General features: G+C 39.8%; 1 protein-coding gene across 6 annotated transcripts in view; it reads left to right on the top strand.

Annotated features, from left to right (window-relative positions):
• LOC126202989 (DNA ligase 4) overlaps positions 1-20,502 on the top strand; it is a 291,615-nt gene extending 271,113 nt beyond the window's left edge. For all 6 annotated transcript variants that reach the window (XM_049937187.1, XM_049937186.1, XM_049937183.1 and 3 more), the window contains one exon: positions 20,286-20,502. In XM_049937187.1, coding sequence (XP_049793144.1) covers positions 20,286-20,415 — 130 coding nt within the window. In that variant the 3' untranslated portion in view covers positions 20,416-20,502. The remainder of the gene's footprint in view (positions 1-20,285) is intronic.
• Positions 20,503-23,103: the final 2,601 nt, after the last annotated feature.

Genomic DNA, 23,103 nt, shown 5'->3' with positions numbered 1-23,103 from the left:
GTGTGCCAATTCACCATAACTCCACAATGTCAGACCTGCCACCACCCGCTGATATGTCTACTTGTGCCGTAATTAATTGTTTGACAGTAAACCCGCCACCATTTTGGCAACAGAATCCTGTGCCACAGTTTGTGCAACTAGAAAGTCGGTTTGTGCTAGCACGTGTAACTGTAGACAACACTAAGTACGGTTATGTAGTTGGTGCTCTCAGTGAAGATATGGTCACAGAAGCACAAGACATTCTGGCATTACCATCAAGTACTGATCATTACTTAGTCATCAAACATGCCCTGATTACCCGGCTCTTGCAGTCCAATGGAAAAAATTGGAAAATCTTCTCCACACTGAAGAGCTAGGCAATTGCTCTCCATCACACCTACTACACTGACTGCATACAATAGTGAGCAACACAGTCAGTAATGACATTCTGTGGAATATTTGGTTGTAACGCCTACCAAACAATGCACAGAAGATATTGACAATGTGTGCCAGCAATCTAGATGCACTTGCGCAAACATGAATCACATAACAGAAATGTGTTGCAACTGTTTGCCCAAATCCTCAGGCAGATATCACTGTCACTGCAGTGCAAACACAGGTGAACCGATCTTGTTGCCACCACTAATCAGAAAATCACAGCCACTCACCTTTGTCAGCAATAGTTTGTTGTTACCACCGATGAAATGGTTCCGAGGTGTGGAAGTGTAGCCCATCATGCAAACATGTAAACTCAGCAGGAGATCAATGATGGAGGCCTCTGGCTCTCCAGGTGGCAGCCATTGACTGTTTGTTATGGAACATGGCCCCAAGTTACAGGTTTTGGTAAACACGGGTGCTGACATATTAGTCTATCCATCCACCCATCTCCCATGTCACAACTGTGGTGACTGCCACCTATTTGCTGCCAGTGGTTCCACAGTCACAATTTATGGTCCTGCCACTTTAGTGTTGAACTTAGGCCTATGGCACAAATTTGAATGGCAGTTCAACATAGTTGATGTGATGCACCCCATATTTGGAGCGGACTTTTTATCGTTTTATGGACTCCTGCCTGATCTCCATCACTTATGTCTTCGTGACATTGCTACAAACCTAACAAGACTAGGTGGAGTGTGTCATGTGGAAGACACAGCAGTACAGATAATTACTGGTGGTGCTCCATTCATAGAGCTCCTCAGACAGTTCATGGAGATCAAATGCCAGACTCCCATACTGGCACCTTTGTAGCACTTGATGGTGCACTATATTTCGATTACACCTGTACCACCACTTGTGCTCAATTGCACTGCTTGACACCCCAGAAATTGAAGATTTTTAAGTAGGGTTTCTCATCAATGCTTGGATGAGGAATATGCCATACATGGAGCAATCGTCGGTCATCTCCAATACACGTGGTCTGAAAAAAAGAATAATGGATGGTGTCCACATGGTGATTATAGACAGCTCAATGCCAGAACCATTCCAGATCAATATCCAGTTCTGCATATTGAAGATTTTACATTCAGAGTACACGGTAAGCACATCATTTCTTCATTGGACTTAGTTCATAATTTCTACCAGATACCTATGGCACAGAACGACCACCCTCTGCACATCGTTTGGACTATTTGAAGTTACCGTAATGCCTTTTAGGATTTGTAATGCTGCCCAAACATTTTAGTGGTTCATGTATGAAGTCGCATGTGACTTAGACTTTTGTTATGTGTTTATTGACGATGTCCAGGTCATGTCACTCAGAGGCAGAATACCTGTCACACTGACAATAGACCTTCAGTCATCTACATGCACATGAGCCCATCAAAGTGTGTCTTCAGAACAGCTGAAGTACAGTTCCTAAGCTATACTATCAATATGCAAGACATATGGCCAATGCAAGTGAAAGTAGAAGCTGTACTTAATTTTCTACAGCCTAGAATAGCTAAAGAATTATGATTATTTCTTGATGTAACCAGTTTTTACCATCAGTTTTTTCACCTCCTAGTTGCACCAGTGAAAAAATTCTTGGATGGTTCACTGAAGCCAAAGCACAAACTCCAGGAGAATATTGAGGCTTAGTTGGCATTTACCAAGCTGAAGACTGCCATCACAGAAGTTACACCATTAGCAAACACAGTTCCGCAGGTGCCTCTCGCCCTGATGGTCGACACATCTGCCACTGTAAGCTGTGCTGCAATGCAGATGAGCACTGACAGCCCTTAGCCTTATCTCGTAAAAAGTTATCACCATCTCAACAGAATTGGTCCATCTATGATCGTGAACTGTTTACTGCCTCTGCTGCCTATCGAAAAATTTTGTCACATGTTGGAGGGACAGCAGTTCACTCTCACAAGAGATCACAAGCCACTAACATATGCATCCTGAGAAAGTGTCACCTCATCCGCTGTGACAGCCTGACTATATCATTGAAGAGAACTGAATGTGCCAGCTGACACTCTCTCTCAAATTGAATCAATCACTGGTGCAGTTGATTTTGAAGCTCTCGCCACAGCACAACAATCATATAATGAGCTATGAGAGTTGTTGGTGCAACAATCAGACCTGCAACTCTGCCATTTTATGCTGCCACCACCAACTGCGCTGCTGTACTGTCACATCGCTTCTCACAAACTGTGACCGTTTGTGACTACTGACTTTCACCAACAGGCAATCACCTCTTTACAAAACATGTCACACCCTGGAGTATGAGACACTTCCAACATGGGGAAGTGAGCTTTTGTCTGGCCCCACATGGACAAAGATTGCAAGCAATATGTGTGACAATGCATGGCCTGTCAAGGAAATAAAGTTAGCCAACACATTAGGTCACTTCTTGTCGTGTTTCTTCTTCTGAATCATAGATTTGAACATGCCCACCTAGACCTCCTATGACCTCTCCCGCCATCAGAAGAATACACCTACTGCCTGACAGGCATCAATAATTTTACAAGCTGGTCGAGGTGTTCCCGATTGCAATCATTACCACTGAAACTGTCACAACTGCATTCTCCCGGGGATAGACCACCCATTTTGGTGTGCCTCTGTGAATTACAACAGACCAGGGAAGACAGTTTGAGTCATATCTGTTCAAAGCACTGATCATCTTACAGTGCATGAAGCAGATTAGAACTACAGCGTACTACCCAGCAGTGAATGGTTTGTTGAATGCGTGCATCGCAAACTGAAAGTATTGCTTCAATGTCATGACTCATGGTGGTGGATAGGGATGTTGTCCATCATCCTCCTGGGTCTTCGTGCATCCCTGAAAGAAGACCAGAAAGCCAAGACTACAGAACTTGTTTATGGCCAGCCAATATGGCTGCTTGGTGAGTTCTTTGCCAACGTGCCAGATGACTGCACTGACCCTCAGATTTTCACAAAAGATGCATACACAAATCCGGCAATTACATGCCATTGCTCCAAGAGATAAGCAGACCATCACCCTTATGTTTCTGACAAGCTATGGGAGTGTCCTCATGTCTTTGTATGACATGACACAGTACACAAACCACTGCAGCCATCCTACAATGAACCTTAACATGTCATCGGTAGGGAAGACAAGATATTCAAATTTGATGTGACTGGTATGCCAACCATCATCTCTGTCAACAGGCTTAAACCTGCTTTCTGCCGGCCGCGGTGGTCTAGCGGTTCTAGGCGCTCAGTCCGGAACCGCGCGACTGCTACGGTCGCAGGTTCGAATCCTGCCTTGGGCATGGATGTGTGTGATGTCCTTAGGTTAGTTAGGTTTAAGTAGTTCTAAGTTCTAGGGGACTGATGACCATAGATGTTAAGTCCCATAGTGCTCAGAGCCATTTTGAACCTGCTTTCCACAGGACTCATCTTCACACACCACGGACTCAACAAATGCTCCAACGACTCCACCGCCCATTACTGATCACAAGCTAGGGATGTCAAAGGCAACCTCTATGTGCCATCAGCAACCTGTGCATGACCTATTGCTAATCAATCATGATGAGTTGACACTAAGGGGGGAGTGTGATGCTACGCGGAAGTGATTACTATTTTAATAATTATCTTTGGCGCAATCACTGACTTATGTTTTCTCTTTGTTTTCTATATGTTTTATTTTGTTGTTCAATGTGTTATTTAACAAAGTCATGTGAGCTACGGTTTAGTTTTTATGTAGCAATAAATGCTAATTATTTATCCCCCACAATAATCTCTTAAACCAGTGCCAAACTTTCTTTGCATGTAATTTTACTGTCAGCTGTAATCTTCATAAAATGTACTGTGTTGGCAAAATTGCATATAAAATCATGACTACAGTGTCTTTGTGTAAAGCATATAAAAGACAACCTTGCTCTCATGTTTTATACCTTAGCCAATCTCTGGACATGTATAACTATTTCTTTTCTGGAGCAGAATGTGACGTTATTCTAGAAGCTTACCCAAAAGATTGAAAATTCCATCACTTTTGTTGACATATATCAAAGAAATTGTAAATTTAAAACTTTCATATGGTATATTGTTGTTTCTTTGTACCATGAGATACAGGAGACTCAGTATTTTGTTTTTATCAGTTTTCTTTCCAAAGTTTATCTGCCAATGAATTGTGTTGATGCTGTTTTGTAGCAATGCTATCTAGGTTTATCTTTTATTTATTAGACAGATTATACACTGAAAATCCAAAGAAACTGGTACACTTGCCTATATTAATGTCTGAAGCAGTGCTGTCCATAAATCCATAAGAGTTTGAGGGTGTGGAGATATCTTTTGAACAGCATGTTACAAGGCATCCCAGATATGCTCAATAATGTTCATGTCTGGGGAGTCTGGTGGCCAGTGGAAGTGTTTAAACTCAGAAGAGTGTTCCTGGAGCCACTCTATAGCAATGCTGGATGTGTGGAGTGTTGCATCGTCCTGCTAGAATTGCCCAGGTCCATTGGAATGCACAACGGACATGAATGGATGCAGGTGATCAGACAAGATGCTTACTTGCATATGACCTGTCAGAGTTGTATCTAAATGTATCAGGGGTCCCATATCACTCCAACTGCACACACCTCACACCATTATAGAGCCTCCACCAACTTGAACAGTCCCCTGCTGACATGCAGAGTCCATGGATTCATGAGGTTGTCTCCATACCCATATACGTCCATCCACTTGATACAATTTGAAACAAGACTCGTCCAACCAGGCAACATATTTCCAGTCATCAACAGTCTGATGTCAGTGTTAACAGGCCTAGGCAAGGCATGAATCTTTGTGTCGTGTAGACATCAAGCTTACACGAGTGGGCCTCCAGCTCCAAAAGCCCACATTGATAATGTTTCGTTGAATGATTTGCACACTGACACTTGTTGATGGCACAGCATTGAAATGTGCAGCAGTTTGTGAAAGGGTTGTAGTTGTGTCACATTGAATGATTCTCTTCAGTTGTCGTTGGCCCCAGTCTTGTAGGATCGTTTTCCGGCTGCAGTGATGTCAGAGATTTGATGTTTTACTGGATTCCTGATATTCACAGTACACTCGTGAAGTGGTCATATGGAAAAACCACCACTTCATCGCTACCTCAGAAATGCTGTGTCCTATCACTCATGCGCTGACTATAACACCACATTCAGAATCACTTAAATCTTGCTAACTTGTCATTGTAGCAGCAGCAACTGATCTAACAACTGTGCCGGACCCTTGTTGTCTTATATGGGCATTGTCGATCACAGCTCCATATTCTGCCTGTTTACATATCTCTATATTTGAATGTGCATCCAGTTTCTTTGGCTCTTCGGTGTCTTATGTGCGTGCTAGTATCAGTGTATTATTTTGTTTTCCTTTGACTTCATAGTGTTGTTGACAATTTGTTCTCTATGTGGTTGAGGAAAATATTGGCCAGCATTCCTCATGAACAAAAGCTAAAACGTACAATAGTTGCTCCTTTCTCATACTGGTTGTTCTCATTAATCAAGCTGTTTCATGAGGCAGTTATACTATTTTGCAGAAACACCCTGATGATACTAGCTAGAAAATTTTGAACAAAACATCCATGGTGACCGCATAAAAAACTTTGACAATGACTGTCTTATGATTCCCTGTAACTCCTGCTTGTGGGGTATTAGACAAGTAACATTTCATGACTGGAGCCTTAACCATTTCAACTCCTGTAATGCCATTTAGTACACAAAAACATTGACTTCATTTAACTGCAATTATCTTTGTTTTCAGAAAGCACGTACATACAGGTAAAACTAATGAAGTATATTTACCCACAGATAGGCCTTCAAATATCCGAAAAAGATAAAAAGTCTTATTACCCTGGGTCAGGATTATAATGTAATTTTGGTTCAAATGTTCATCTTGATTAGGGAGTTCGGTACACTGTCATCTTTTGGTTAGAATATAATATTATTGTGATACACTTTTATTTCCTTGAGCTATAGTCCTGCACTGTTGATTCATATGCTATATTTAAACTTTTAAGTGCTGCATCAACTGGGTTTTGGAAATGTATATATCGTTGTTGATAATATCATTAATTACTATTTTATGTGCCAGTTCAGTGTCTACTAGAAAATAATAATTGTTGAGTGACAAAATAGCTTCTCAAAAACCATTGGAGCAATCTACGGTTGTTATTGCTGTCCATCAAGTTGCTGCTACACCCTGGCATGATCAGAATTACCAAGACCTGAAGTTTAACATAACAGATTGCACCGCAGGCTTAGAACTAAACTCTATCTCGATAATGCTTATGGTATGTCAGTTATGGCTGTTTCTAGGGTATACCTAAATATATACCGAGCATACAATACTAGTTAAAGAAAATTAGATTAACAGTAGTAAACTTTCACAGCGAGAAGTGTCACAATTAATAAAATATAGTGAGCTATTATGCCCCTTGAAAATGTTTCCCGCAGATGGGGATAAAACATTGCATTTTAATGTGAAATCCATTTGACTCTGACATAAGAGCTCAGGAAAAGTTATCACTTCTCTCTATTAAGTTACACCTTGAGCCATGAGATTTCAGATTCATGACACCATTAGACCCAGAGCACTAGCTCAGCTGAATGAAAAAAGGGAACCAGCTGTGGCCTGTTGGAGGATCCGTACTGGCATACACGTGAAGTAATTAAGGAAGCCACTGTAAATCCAAATTGGGATGGCCTGATAAAGAATGCTGGTTCTCTGAGTAGCTAGACTGCTGTCTTAATAACTGGCATGAGTAACATGTGCTTCAACTATAGAATGATAATTCTCACAAAAGTATACGCAACTGAGACCAATAAATGGTAAAAACTCAAGTCCAATTGTGTTACGTGCCAGTGATTCACTGATCTAATGGAAATCCATTCATAGCGAGAGTGAAAGTTAGTAACTGTTTAAATATTTGAAGACTCAGATTATGTATAGTACTGTATGATTATTACTGACATTTTATATTGTAGATTACTGTAGTAAAAATTTGAACACAGTGCATACTCTTGGCATGTGGGGCCCAAGTTTGATCACATTGTTTGTTACTATTTCATTGTATATACACCTCGTTCATCGTACAACTTAAAACTGAAATATCTTGTGCAGTGTGATATATTCACTTCAGAACATATACTTATTTGAGGTAGGTACAAATTTAACAGGTAGTGTAGTCTGACTAAATCACTGCTATTCATCAGTACCGCCCCCATGTCACCGGGGGACAGGAATGCCACAGACTTCAGTTCTCCTTTGCTCTAAGCAGTGACAGTGACATAATTTTTGGTGACTATATTTGTTGTACTGTGAGGTGCATAGCAGAGGATACTTTCCAATATACCAGTTGTTAGGGCTTCTTTCTGTTCTAGTCACATATGGAGTTTGGGAAGAATGATTGCTTAAACACTTTCATTCATGCTGTAATTAGTTTCATCTCATGTTTGCAATCCCAATGGGAACAATACATAGGAGGTTGTAGGATGTCTGTAGATTCATCACTTAAAGTTAGTTCTTGAAACTTCATAAGTAGCCTTTCTTGGGATAGTTTGTCTATCTTCAAGCATCTAGCAGTTACATTTCTTCAGTATCTCTGTGACATTATCTCTTGAGTTGTACAAACCTGTGACCATTCATGTTGCTGTGCACTGTATGTGTTCAATATTCTCTATTAGTTCTGTTTGGTATGGGTCTGGCACATCTGAACAGCATTGGAGGACGGCACATACGAGTGTTTTTGAAACCATTTGAATTTCCCTAGTAGTCTATTAATGAACTGAAATCTGCCATCTGCTTTATCTGCGACTGAACTTACATGATTATTTTATTTCATATCCCTAAAAATTATTACACCATGTGCCATCTTCCTAGATGTTGACATCCTCCTCTCTGAGGGCTCCATCTGCACCTCTGTCCACATTAAACCAACCAACCAATCACCAACAGTACCTGCAGTTCGACAGTTGTCAACTCTTCCACACCAAAACATCCCTACCACACAGCCTGGCCACCCAAAGATGTCATATCTGCAGTGACACGAACTCCATTGGCCAGTATGCTAAGGGTCTCACCAAGGCCTTCACAGACAGGCACTATCACCCAGATCTAGTCCACAAGCAGATCTCCTGTGCCATTTCTCCTCACAACTCCAATCTCCCACCACACATAAGAACCAGCCACAAAGGAGTGCCCCCTTCGTCACCAAGTACCCTCCCAGGCTGGAACAATTGAACCACGTCCTTCGCCAGTGTTTTGATTACCAGTCATCATGCCCTGCAACGAAGGACATCTACCCGATATCCTTCCCACCCCTCCTAAAATGGTGTTCCATCACTTACGCAACCTCCACAACATCCTAGTCCATCCCTATGCCACGCCCAATCCTAACCTCATGCCACAAGTATCATATCCCCGTGGAAGACCCTGGTGCAAGACCTGCCCAATCCTCCCACCCAGCACTTCCTATTCCAGTCTTGTCACAGGTTTAACCAACCCCATAAGGGGCGAGGCCACCTGTGAAAGCAACCCCAGCTCTGCTGCAAATCATTGCACAGCTTTTTATATTGGTATGACTACCAACCAGCTGTCCACCAGGATGAACAGCCACTGCCTAACTGTGACCAAAAACAACATAGACCACCCCTGGCACAACATGCAGCTGAAGATAACATGCTGGATTTCAGTGGGCAGTTCACTGCCTGAACCATCTGGATCCTTACAACTGCCCATTTTCCATGTGGGAGTTGGATTCTGCATTGTCTGCAGCTCATGACACAGCCTCTAGTCATGACAGAATCCATTACAACACGCTGTGGCACCTCACAAGGTGAAGCAAAGATATCCTTCTCACACTTTTTAATGGCATTTTAGTGTCAGGTCACTTTCTCGACTTCTAGCATGAGGCAATTTTATTTCCTCTTTTAAAACCTGGGAAAGACCGTACATATGCAGGTAGTTACTGTAGTGTTGCCCTCACTAGCTGCATGGGGAAGACCTTGGATCAGATGGTGAACCACCGCCTTGTCTGGATCTTAGAATCTAAGCAACTCCTTAGTTGCTTTCATTGTGGGATCAGGAGGTATCGCTCGTAATCTTGCCGTCCTGGAGCGGCTATATAACATGCTTTCCTATGCCAGCATCACCTTCTAGGTATATTTTTTAACATCAAGGTGGCCTACAATGCTATTTATCCTGGAGTAGATCCACAAATGGGGTTTTCGTGGTTGTGTTCCCATGCTTATTCAGTCCTTTCCTTCGCCACAATATTTTAGACATCAAGTCAGTGATGTCCTGTCTGATCACTCTGAGCAGAAAAATGGTGACCCCCAAGGTAGCACTTTAAGTGTGACTGTCTTTGCCGTAGCTATTAATAGCATTAAGTCCACAGTGAAAATTTTTGTCCAGTGTTCTTTGTTTGTGGATGACTTCTCTGTTTTGCCCTTCTTCAAGCCTCACAATGACAACACGTCATTTGCAAATAACTGTGCGTTGAAGTGTGGTTTTAAGTTTTCAACCAAGAAGTCTGTGTGTGTTCTTTTTAACCATTCTCATTCCATTTTAAATTTTCCTAGTTGAGGATGAGGGACTCTATCCTTATTTTTAAAGACACAGTGAGGTTTCTGGGCCTCATATTTGACTCTAAGCTTACATGGTTACCACATCTTAAGGACTTGAAAAAACGATCACTTAAGGCTTTAAGTATTTTTAAATGTCTTACCACAGTACATGGAGAGCAGACAATTTATGCAATCTCGGCTCAATTACGAGTGCATGGTGTCTGGCGATGGCTACTTACTGTGTGCCAGGCATATAAAACACTGTCCACACCATGCACACCACTTACCATACTGTTTCTCAGCCTCTACCGGCCCGCCAAATATTTGAGGTGGTACCTATACTGCCAACAATTGAGTTTCGAGGCCTATCGCGACCAATACACCACAACATTGGCTCTGCTACTCGCTACAAGACTACATAACTAAACTTATTGTTGCGCCACTTGAAATAACAATGGGTTGACATACTCTACCTCTGTTACGTCTTGCAGTAATAGTGTTGCTAACACTGATTTTGAAATTTCGTTAACTTTGCAGGACGCTTTCGTGAAGAATGTGCAGTGACATACTTTTTTGTCGGTGAAATTCGCCAGAATAAAATACGCCAGAATTTTGGTCAGGTACATCCAACGATCAAAACTATGTAATTAAATAAAAATCCTAGTTCGTTTCAGTGCTAGCTATTCCCACAACCTTAGAATTTTGCAATTTCATCTTTCCTTTAGCCTTACATTACGGTGATCATGGAGTGCTAGGGTGCTTTAATCCCTCTAGGTAGATCTTGGCCCTTATGACTTCGTGGAGGAGTCAATGTGGCCCGCGGACTAAAAAGTTTGGAGATCCCTGGTCTAGACTCTGGCCTAAACTTTTAGGCTGGAGGTTGTATTGTGTTGCAGAGAGGCTGGCTTCTCCTTTTTTTATTCTTGTGGTCAACCAGCCATGTCCATTTGCTGTACTATATTAGCTCCTTACATACATACATACATACATACATTAATCCTTGTTCCAAAGATCATGAATACGACATTTCGTAATAATGTGAATATCATCCTTTCTTCTAATGGTGTAGCTATGCACTTTGATGTTATTTTTGAATTGAGATGGTTATTAATGACAAATTTCATAAGTAAATATATGTATTGCAAAGGTATTGTGAATATCCCGAGTTCCTTAAATGTATGTGTGCAAGGTGATCTTGGGTGGGCTCCAGCTATTATTCTGATTACACACTTTTGTGCAATGAATACTTTCTCTCTTAATGACTAATTGCCCCAAAATATGATACCTTATGAAAGCAGTGAATGAAAATAGGCATAGTAGGCTAATTTACTGATATGTTTATCGCCAAAATTTGCAATAACCCTAGTAGCATAAGTAGCTAATCCTAACCATTTCAGCAGATCATCGCTGTGTTTCTTCCAATTCAATTTCTCATCAATGCACACACCTAGAAATTTTGAATATCCTGCCTTAGCAACAGACTTCCAATCATAGTGTATATTTATCAATGGAGTTATGCCATTTACTGTACAGAATTGTATAAAGGTTATAGCACTTTCCTCCTGTGTCATTAATGTTTTACTACTGACACAATACTCCATTCCATGTTTCTGCGTGGGTACGCACTTAGTTTTCCAATTTTTGTTACCTGTGTTTCACATGCTGTTTTATCTTCTTGTTTTGTGTATTTTACTCACTCTCGTGTCAATCTGTTTTTGCGCAGGTGCTAAAGACCTTGCTGTTGTGCTCCCATACAGACATGTCCATGTCCATAAAGTTTGGGATGAAGCAGCTCATTCTTCTTTAGATACCTCATAATGATTGAGCTCATAATATGTTCTAAGATTCTGCGACAGGTGGACATCAGTGAGATAGTCTGGTAGTTTTGTGGATTACTTCCTGCTAGCCTTCTTGTGGACTTCTATGATCTGTGCTTTCTTGCATCTGCTGGGCACACTTTTTTGATTGAGGCATTTGTGGTATATTGCAGTAAAAGGAGGGGCTAACTTAGCCACAGATTCAGTACAGAATCTGATAGAAATTCAGTTGGGCACTGGAGCTTTGTTCAATTTAGAACTGGCAGCTTTTCCTTAAAGCCACTGAAACTAATGTGTGCTTCACTGATCATTGCAGGAGTACAAGAATTAAATTGAGGTAGAACTCCTGGATTTTTGTTTCTAAAGGAACATTTGAAAGTGGAGGTCAGCATTTCTGCTTTTGCTTTGCTACCTTTAATTTCAGTTCCTTTCTCCTCAAGGAACATTTTGACATGAACATTGATGCCACTAACATCATTTACATCTGAACAGAATTTCTTTGGGTCTTGTGAGAGATATTTTGATAAGATTCTGCTACAGTAGTCACTGAAGGCTTCATGCATTGCCTTCTCTCCAGCCTAATGTGTTTCATTCAGCACCTTGCTATAAGTAGCTCCATACTTTGTCTAACACCTATTATGCAGTAGTCTCTTTCTTTCAAGTTTTCATCACAGTTTCCTTACAGTGACTGTATATCATGTGTGGGCAGGGGGGTGATGTTTCCCTCACTCATGTACATGTGCATAGTGAACTATTCTTTTAAATTTGGGCCACAGTTCTTCAACATGTGCCTGTCCAGGGTGAAATGTTTCAAGCTCCTCAATGAGCTACTGTTTCATTATCTAGTTTGCTAACACACAAATCTTTCTACTTTGGTTGCTTTCTCTTTCTCTACTGTGGCAATCTGTGCTGCTACAGCTGCGTTAGGGTCACTGATATTAGTTTCAATGTGGACTCCTTACAGAGATCAGGTCTGTTTGTTGCCATTACATCCAAATTACTTACTTCAAGTGTGGGCTTTTGAACTACTTATTCCAGGTAGTTTTTTGAGAAGGCATTTAGTAATGTCTTGTCATACCTACCACTTTCAAAACAGTTATCATCACAACTGATTGATGATTAACGTTTTCTCTCATGATTACAGTATAATTGGACAACTTGTGCACTAGTGAACTATAGATTTTGGTTGCATATGTGGGTTTGGTTGTTGACAGAACAATTCTACCACAAGTTTATGCCCAACTTTGATGCTGAGTCTTGCTGAAACAGACTCACATGCAGTTTCAAGTTCTATCTTGGCAGATACGAGTTTCTTACCCACTGCAACAAATAAACCACCTGCCTTTCTCATTAGCTTATTCTTTTCATTTATGCTTCAGTTTTCCCCAAAACTCTCACTGCCTCAATTTTGAGTTTTAACTAGCTTTCTGTATTAAGTATAATTTGTACTCCACTGCTGTTTAAGAGGGCTTCAAACTCTGGCACTTTCCTATGAAAGCTTTGACAGTTAACCACTAGGATTTTAAGGCTCTCTCCAATACAGCTGTTGTTATTTGGATGTACTCACCTAAGATAAAATCTGTTTGTTGGTCCCACATACAATCAGCTGTGAAACTACCTCTGATGTATAGTGCACAACTGACCCATTTAGGGGGATTCTTACAGTTCTCAATCCTATGGTGCAATTCTAGGAAGTTGTAGCCTAGTTTGTCACAGAATCTTTGAAGTATCTGGGTTAATCCTTTCATTTAACACAGAACCAGGGAACTACAGTTAGTTTTCTTGACAACGCCAAAAGTTGTGAGTTTTGTTGAAACTCCACCAGCAAGGCTGGTCTTCTTATCCTGTTCTACCAGTGAAAAGATCAAAGTATGACCTTGGAGCCCAGAATGCAGGCATCATTTGTTTCACTGTGTGGCACAGTCTGCTGTTTGTTGCACTCTCTTACCTCAATGGCTATTAGGACAGCCTGTTCAGCAGGTCGAATGAGTAATTGTGATAGTTGTGTATGTTTACCATGTAAAATAATAATCCCCTCAGGGGCTCAGCATTATTTTGCTGAATACTGGCTTGGTGACACTGGGGTTCTACTGCTGGGGACTGGTAAGCGTCCCCTGTCACCATAAGCAATGGGCATGCTTCAGCAACCACTGGAACTTTGTGCATCACAGGGAATGGTGACTTCTTGGATTGTGGGGATGGTAAAAACCTCTCTGTCTCAAGGTGTGCTGCATGCTGATGAGAAGCATGGCTGTTTAGGTGTAACAGTCAGTAGTGGATGACCTCTGGGGTACCTGCCGCTCCTCAGTTGTATAAGGCTTGCCTAGGCATGCAGTGCTCTGTCTAGACAGGCTTTTATTTCCCTTCCTGCTTGTGGGACCAAAATGGATCCTTTGATAGTTTTCTTTCCTCCTCCCAGCAGAAAGGGTGGGCTGCTGGAAGTTACCAACATCCAATCAAACAAAAGGGCTCAGGTAGCCCGTCCTGTAAGTTATAACAGAAAATGCTGGTTGTCACAATATGTTCACCATAGTTAAAAGGAAAGAAGGTAGCTTTGATAAAGGTTCACTGTTGTGTGTACAGAAAGGTTTAGAGGGCATAGCAAGAACTTTTATAAGCACTTATGAAATGGATCCTTTTGGTCCAAACGTCTAGTTTCCAACAAGTGAAGAACCTCACAAAATCTCAATGCCTTGTGGAGTATTCAATTGAAACCAAACTGCACAAAACCTTAAACTACAGTAAAGGTGTTGTGACTTGTAGGGATCTAGTTTACATTCCCTGAGAATTACTGAAAGCTGAGTGGTCCCAGGAAGGCTTTGTGGATGTGTGAAACTTTGTGAAAAGGGTGGATGGCAGTTCTGTCAAGTCAGACTCTTTTATTCTTACATTTTACAGCACCAGACTTCCAGAGCATGTCAAGACAGGTTTCCTTCATCTAAGCATGTGATCTTGTTTCCCAAACCCAATACACTGTTTTAAATGCCAGCACTTTGGGCGCACTACTCTTGGTTGTAAGGGAGAGGTCACTTGTGGCAAATGTGGTAGAACCACCCATGACGGAGCTGGTTGTTCTTCTTCTTTGAAGTGTTTCAGCTGCTCTGTCTGTAGTAGGGACTGCAGTATTTTCCTTGAAGAACAGAAGATTCAGGAGATAAAAACAATAAAGTGCATTCCATATGGTGAAGCCAAAAAAGACATACAAGGACATTTAGTCACCCATGTTCGCTGCTTCCTTTGCTTCTGTTCCCAGAAAGTTGATCCCACTATACAAATGGAGGTTGCTAGTGTCAGCACTAGCACCTGCGTTTGTCATTTCATACTTGTGCTGCTGCAGTTTCTTTAAAGCCCACCCCTTCTCCCAGAACTTCCAAAAAGGCTGTGGTTGCTGACATTTTGGAACTTCCCGCCTCTCCAAAGATCAAGTCTTGTCCTCTGTCCAGTGCTGCCACTACCACTTCTGTGGTTGTAACTCCACACTGCCTGAGCCACAAAAATCTTAGACAAATGCAAAGAATTGCAAACTGCAGAAAGTCAGGATGGAAGTGCTACCTCTATGATAGATGGCCTTTGATACCATTGAAAAGTTGGTTTTGATGTATGCTAAGTTCCCAGACAACGTATCCATAAAGACATCTTTCACATATTTGATAGCACTTGATGCATTGCTATCAAGTTTACAAGAGATTTTCTTTATTTTGGTGTAGTTGGTGCAGTAATATATAGCTGCATAAAGTCAATAAACTATCATGTAAGAAGAGGCTGAGGGAGAAGGAGCAGTTAAGGTGTTTGTCAAGAAAATTAATTTGTCCACATCAAGGTAAATTGATCACACCTCTTTTGCAACTCTGCATAAAGTGTGCAAGGCATACACCATACTGGTGTTGAGAATCTGAAGCCCCTTGGCTGCTTTAGCCAGGTATGAAGCACCACCTGTCACTAGCAGCAAAACGTTACCTCTGTTCATACCACCTGCCCACAGTTGCTTCGTAGAGTTGTCAAACAAAATGGCAGTTATTGAGTGGTTTGATCTCTCAGGAGTTTCACACATTGGGAGGAATGTTTCTCCAAGCCTGTCAACTTTTAGAACACCAATAACAACATTTTCAACATAAACGCCTGCCACATTAGTAGTTTCATCTGTGGACACTCAAAACATTTCTCAAGGTAGATTCAACTGGAACTGGATGTGTTGTGTTTTTCTCCAATAGCTGTCTGAAGTATGGATTTTTCAGCTTCTCCAGAGGAATGCTGCAAGCCATCATCATCTCACACAAGTCCTTGCAGAATTATTGCACAGTTGAAGATTGACCTGTCTGCTCAAATAATAGTGTTTGTCTGCTGTCATTTTCAATTGTTCTCTCCACACAGCTTCTGTATTTAGCGGGGCTGCAGTGTCGTTGCACAGTAGAGTGCTTTTCTGAACTAACTTTAATGTCACATAGTTTACAAAATAATAATACCCTGTCAGTGGTGAAGAACTACTCACCAAAACAATGAACAAAACCTTTCAACTTCATGCTTTGGAGCACTCTAATTTCATCATATTGAACCAGACTGAGTTTATATTCAAACTGAATAGTGTGCCCACTTGTGTGATGTTTATTATATCGGAAGCTGCCTTTGTTGGCTTTAAGAGCATTTTGTTGACCCCGTGCAACAATGTCTCACATCAGCAAACCAACTAGGGTGCTATGCTACTTGTCTACCATAGTCTTGATAAACAAAGATTTGTATTAATTGTTGTCTTTATTTGTGACACTATCACCTGAAACATTTTTGTGTTTTTATTTTTGTTTCCTTAAAAAATGAGAAATATACGCATTTCTGCTGAAATATGACCCATATGCCAAAAGTTGGCCAAAATATGACCTATTGCTAAAAAAAAGGTGTAATTATGCCTTTATAAGCACAATAAAACTACGTTCTTCTACACTACAGTATCTGGATTGTGCATAAATTGTAAAATTCAGCCTTAATTTCAGGAAAAAAATATGACTTGTCATTAAAATGGAGGCCCTACTGATGGCTATGACAAAGAAAGACAAATGATCAGAAGGACAATCTGTCAGTCATGTTTTGTATTAGACTCATCTGAATATTAGAGATGTGCACACCAAAGTGCGAGAATGGCTGCTCAGTTGCTATCATGTCACACTGCATATGCAGTGAAATGGGTACTGAAGAAAAAATGATTGTAATTTTGTTGAACTAGGAACTGATTTGTGTTAAACTCAAGATATCCATTATCATGACATGACTTTCCTGAGAAGAACATATAGTATCAACCTTAAAAACCAGGAGCAGATTTTTGAAGGGTTGTTTGGCTATGTTTGTACAAAGAAGAGTGAGTTTCCTACCATTTTAGAAAGGAGTTTTGACATCTGTGAACTCAGTTATCAGTCTCTTGAAACACAAGAATATCTTACATACTGACTTCTAGGTTCAGTCAAGAATTATTTTTCTGGAGTATGCGGTCTACAACAATCTCACAGTGTTCAAAGTAAAAACCAGATGTGGCTTATAAACATGAATGCTTTGTCTGTTGGTTTTATAGTTGATTAGGACCAGTGTCAATTAACAGCTTCTACTCTTATCGAAGATTTAACAGTGGCAGAAAAGTGAGCCCCACATAACATGCCTTTCCTTAATTAATAAGGATTGAATCTGCCCCAATGTGACAAAATAGTTCGTATAAATGGGTGTCTGCACAAATAATGTATCCAGGATTGGAGGTGGATGCATATTTTTAAATAAATGAGTGTGTCAGTTTCAAGACATTTCATGCCACAAGCATCAACTTTAGTGGTTGTCCCAGAAACTTTATTATATCCCAGACAATTGATGGTTATCCATTCAATTTTTTATAATTTTTAACATTTTTATGCAGCGACAGCAGCTGATATTGTTTATATAAGAATATACAGCCTACAGTTGCAGGTTAACTTTATCGTTTACCTAGGTTTCAGAGTTAGTAATAACATCTTCTTCAGAACATAAAATATTATTTAAATGTTTGCCTAAGAAAAGTCATGTCCTAAGTCAACTTTATAAAACTTGATGCATAACCATAAAGTTTTGTCACTTCTATTAAACAAGCTGTGGCAAATTCACTTTAAGCCCGTTGTATCTGAAGAAGACGTTATTACTAACCTAGGTAAATGATAAAGTTAACCTGCAACTGTAGGCTGTATATTTTTATATATACATTCAATTTTTGTTATAGGTAGATTATTTTGATCCTTTAAAGGTAAGCTTGATTTCATGGTTATCTCCAAAATACACCTTTTTGTATTATTAAAATGATTATGGGTATGACACATCTTTTATGTCGGTCAGAGGCTTTCATCTGATATGAGTTTAGGTCAGTATGAAAATGCAGCTGTGCCAAAATAAATGGCATAATTTTCTGTGAACATTGTGACAGCCAAACCATTTATACAGCTCCTCCCAAATAAGTGCTCAGCTGACCGAACTATCCAACTTCTTCAAAGTTTTGAAGGTAGGAAATGAGGTACTGGTGAAAGCAAACCTATGAGGGCAGATCATGGGTACTGCCTGGGTGGCTTGGTCCGTACATCACTTCTCCAGTGAAAAGTAAAGATCCCAGTCCAGTGCACAGTTTTAATTTGCCAGTAAGTTTCAGATTTGTGCACACTCCATAGCAGAGTCAAACTTCAGTCTGTAAGCTATACTGCAGTTGCTAAATCCTTAGTATTGGCTAAACAAAAGATTATTGGAATCATGGGAAATCACTTCTAGAAGTATATAAGAATTCTGTTATGAATGAAAACTGTGTAATCCAAATTCCAGGTCAGGGGGTGGCGACAGGTCCCCACACCCTCTTCCTCTTCCTCCATTTACCTATGGTTGTGCACCATTTTAACAGTTTTTTTGTTTCATTTCATAGGCTGCTGTAAGATGTGACATGACCATTAGCCTTAACTTTAATGTTACTAATTGTTAAATGAGGTCCATAAAGACGTATACTGGTGCACAAAACTGAAGGACATAGATAATGTTTGCATATTGTGTCACTGATAAGTAACATAGCTCAATGAAACTTGGATCATACATAGAATGAACTGCTGCACTGTAGTAGAGAAGGTAACTGAAGGAAATACACAATGAGACAAACAGAAATGATACGTTTACTCAAAGATGACAATTACACTGAAGTCACCATGATTTATGAAGGTCCACTGGACATTACAAAAGGCAGGACATAGTTTTTAAAAAGGAGGTGTGATCATCACAGATGTCACTCCATGCTCTGCAATGTGCTCCCATGCTGACCTACGAGGTTGGTAAGGAGTTCTTGTGGAAGGGTGCCCCTATCCTTCACCAGTGCAGTTGTGAAAGCTGCTGGATGGTTGTTGGTACATGTGAATGTTCTACAATACATCTCCCCAATGTGTACCACACATTCTAGATGGGATTTAAGTCAGGATAATGAGCAAGCCAGTCCATTCACCAAATATCCTCTTGTTCCAAGAGCTCCTCCACTTGCACAGTGTGATGCAGTTCATGCATTGCCATCCACAAAAATTAAATCAGACTTGGAAGCACTCCTGAAAAGATGCACATGGGGAAGGAGCGCAATGTCACAATAATGTTGACTGGTAAGTTTACTGTGTTCAAAGACTTGGATGTCAGTACACCCATGCAACATTATACCTCCCCACACCTTAACATGTGGACTAGCAAAACGATTGTGTTTGACGATGTTCCTGGGTGTATTATATTCCCACCTCTCACCATGAGAGATTACCAATTTTGCACACAATTTATGGAGCCAGAGTTGTGTGCTAAACTGTGGCTAATGTTTACAGTTGCTGCAGTGTCATTCAGTGTCCCTCAGCAGTTTTTCATTCTGACAGCTTCAACAGCTGCAGTGTTTTCTCCTAGTCACAATATGATATGCATGACCCAGATGAGAAGCATCAGCCATGAACATCACAACATTTCCAAGCTTCTATCTTGCTACATGCCTGACCATCCTGGATCTCTCTCTCTCTCTCTCTCTCTCTCTCTCTCTCTCTCTCTCTCTCTCTCTCTCTCTCTCTCTCTCTCTATACCTCTTTTGCAATGATTTTTAATATGTTTTATACCTTCACTGTGCAGAACTCAAATAACAGCATGCTGTTTGTCATTGGTGCTACCTTTACAGTGTTCCTACACTATTCTTTTGTGCATTTGCATGATACTGACTTCTAGCACACATAAAACACACTGTTCAGAATATACCTATCAACTTACAGGTTACTGTTGTACTGTTGCCATTTTTATTGTTTTTTTTTTTATTATTCATTTGAATCATGACCTCAGATAGATCAGAAATTTTAAACTTAAAGTGTTTTTTTCTTAGTGAGTTTTCACTGTCGTCACACTGTTTCCTTTATTTGGTGGCTCCTATATGATAACTGCATTTTTACCTGTCCTGTTTATCTATAAGTCAACTAGTACATTGATCAGTCACTCACTTGGCAACTTGTTTCAGGTGTCACACAAGGCTTGAAGAGATCAAATTATTAAATAGAGAAAGAAGGAAAAAAATTCATATAGTTAATGAAAATTGGATTAAAGACTGTGTGGACCAACGTCGTCAGATGGATGAAAGAAACTACTGATCATGTATTGTGTGTGTGTTGGACAGAATTCATTAAATAAACTGTAACAGTCTTTGTACACCAGTTTGATTAAACAGTTAAAAATTACCATTTTTTTCCATTTCTATCCATGCACTACATTGTTATCAGATTTCCTTATACCTATTTTCAAGAGAAAGCAGGGGAGTGCACATGTTAGGAGAGCCGAGGAAAACCCTAGTAGAGAAATTGCGTGTGGTACTTTTTATAGAGGTTATAACAGCACTTACCTAATTCATGTTGAAATTCCAGAACTAAATCCATTATATTTTTCTTAGCCATTACTGTAATAGATTTTGATTTCAACTATTAGAGCTCTGTTTTTCATCACATGAGTTCAAATATTGTAAAGTCTCAATACCATTTGTAAATACCCATCTCTTGATTTCCAAACAAAACTAATATAATTAGTTCAAAAATTTTATATACTCAAGAGCATCTTTCTGCTCATGGCCTAAGTCTTTCCATATTAAATTTTGACGAGCCAGTGTTAATTTTAAAAAATTACTTAGTTATGTTGTTTTCTTTACAGATGAAGTATTTGTCCTAAATCTTATGTACTACTAGTTTTTGGGGGCAGGTGTCTTCACTGTTGCACATACTCACTTCTATTGGTAAAGATTTTTGTCCTGAGATCAAACTGCAGATTCCTTTAAGTAATAAACAGTATTTTATTAATTATTGGTATATACGCTGTTCAAATACTGAGGTTTTTACAGACTGACTGTCTGATTCCTACTCTTCTTCCTCCTCCTCCAAACACCACCACTAATATTTTTATTGCTACTGACACATTGGGTAAATAGACAGCCAAAAACTACAGGGTGGGCAAAATAAAGCAGGCTCAGTTAATATTTGTGACTGATTGAAGAACAGGTAAACAGTCCAAATAACTACACAAATAGGAATGCTGTTGCACTTGAGTTAAGGCATCCAGACAAACTTTTATGTATTGAGCTCTGCTGGTAGTTTCTGAGTGAAGTGTAATCAGAATTTTTGGAACCTCAATTTCTCATTTGTTCAGTTGAGACCTGGTTCAGCTTGTATTTAAAGTAACAGAACATGTACCATTATGCATCATAATATCCCCATAAATACTGTTTTGGTATTTGGAGCACAATGTCTAGCGTCCCCACTAAAATGTGAGTTTTTCTCCAAACTGTTAATACTAACTACTATGTCCAGAAACAGTTTAACCTCCATGTGGATCTACTCACAGAAGATGAATGACTATATGTTTATTTTCAGCAACATGGAGTAACAAATGCACATTGTCTCGACAAACTTGTCATGAGTACGTGAGGTGTTCTATGAGGCGAGGACAATCTACTTTCTTCCCATGACTGATTTTAACCTGCACACACAAACATGTGACATGCAGTAGGTAGGATTTTACCATTCCACACTCATATCTAGAATGTCGTGTGTTCAAGACGGTAGAAGGCTGAGTGGTTCTAGAATTTATACAGAAATTCTCGAATCAGCACATATCCCGCCCTCAGATTGAACACGTGATATTTTATACATAATCATTATTCAAGTAATATCACTCATAACAACATTTCATATCTTAACAGCATACATTTGTTTACATATGTTTACATACATATCTCTCATTTCCATAACAATTCTCTGTACTCTCTGGAACAATCTTTCGCTTATTGTTTCTCTGTTCTTTTCTTATTTTACTTTGTTACTAAAACATGGGCATTTACTCATGGTTTTAGTCAGCCTTACTAATATTTAGGAATTGTGAGAACACTTTTTCTTTTCTTTATTTCCTTTTTCAATAGAATACTTCAGGTGTTTATGACACATGAGTAATGTATTTTCTATTCTTATCTTTTTGTGCTACCTTTTTCCTAGTATGTACTATTTCCTATAGAATTTGTGAGTGTTGTCTTGATACCGTCCCCTTCTCCTAGGATCAGCACCTATTCCTTGATTGTGGGTTGACCTCATGAGAGCACTTCCTCTTTCTATTCTGGTAGGTATGCCCCTTACAAAACATCTCTCTTTTGTAGGCCACAGATCGTCCTATCTCCACATAGGTACGTCTGCTCTGAATACTTAGTGAATGCCGGGTATGCCCCCCTTATCCTTTTTGAGTAGGCCTCACGGTTCATTACCCTAATATAAATTTCTATGTATACCATAATTAAGTATCTTCTGGTAAAGCTATAAATCTATTTTAATCTTCGCATTCATTTTTTAATATATCATTCACTCCCTAGAGTCCTCCTCTACTTATCAACTTCTATTCTTTCAATACATATTAGGTCTATATATACTACTTATGTCCCACTATCCTTCAATTCATCAGAGTTTTTATTGCACTGGCGTTGTTCACGCCTTTTTCTTATTTATCCATTACTCATTACTATTTTATAGTTGTTCGTTATGTATGGGCACCTCTCCTTATGTATATTCGATGTAGAACTGTCATAACTCCCTATACATGTGCACATAATTCCCTATGTACACACCTTTTCCCCTACAGCACCTGGCGATTCTGACATCCTGACAGGCTTTGTCTTATATAATTTAATGTTTGCATAGATGTGTATATTTGTGTATATGTGGATGTGTCTTCATGTAGTCTGATTCTTTGGCCTTCTTATCTAAATATAAGATGTAGGTTATTAGTAACCACGGAAATAAGGAAGGACT

Source organism: Schistocerca nitens, chromosome 9 (assembly GCF_023898315.1).
Source record: "Schistocerca nitens isolate TAMUIC-IGC-003100 chromosome 9, iqSchNite1.1, whole genome shotgun sequence".
Taxonomy (NCBI): domain Eukaryota; kingdom Metazoa; phylum Arthropoda; class Insecta; order Orthoptera; family Acrididae; genus Schistocerca; species Schistocerca nitens.
This window is presented reverse-complemented; position numbering and strand designations above follow the sequence as displayed.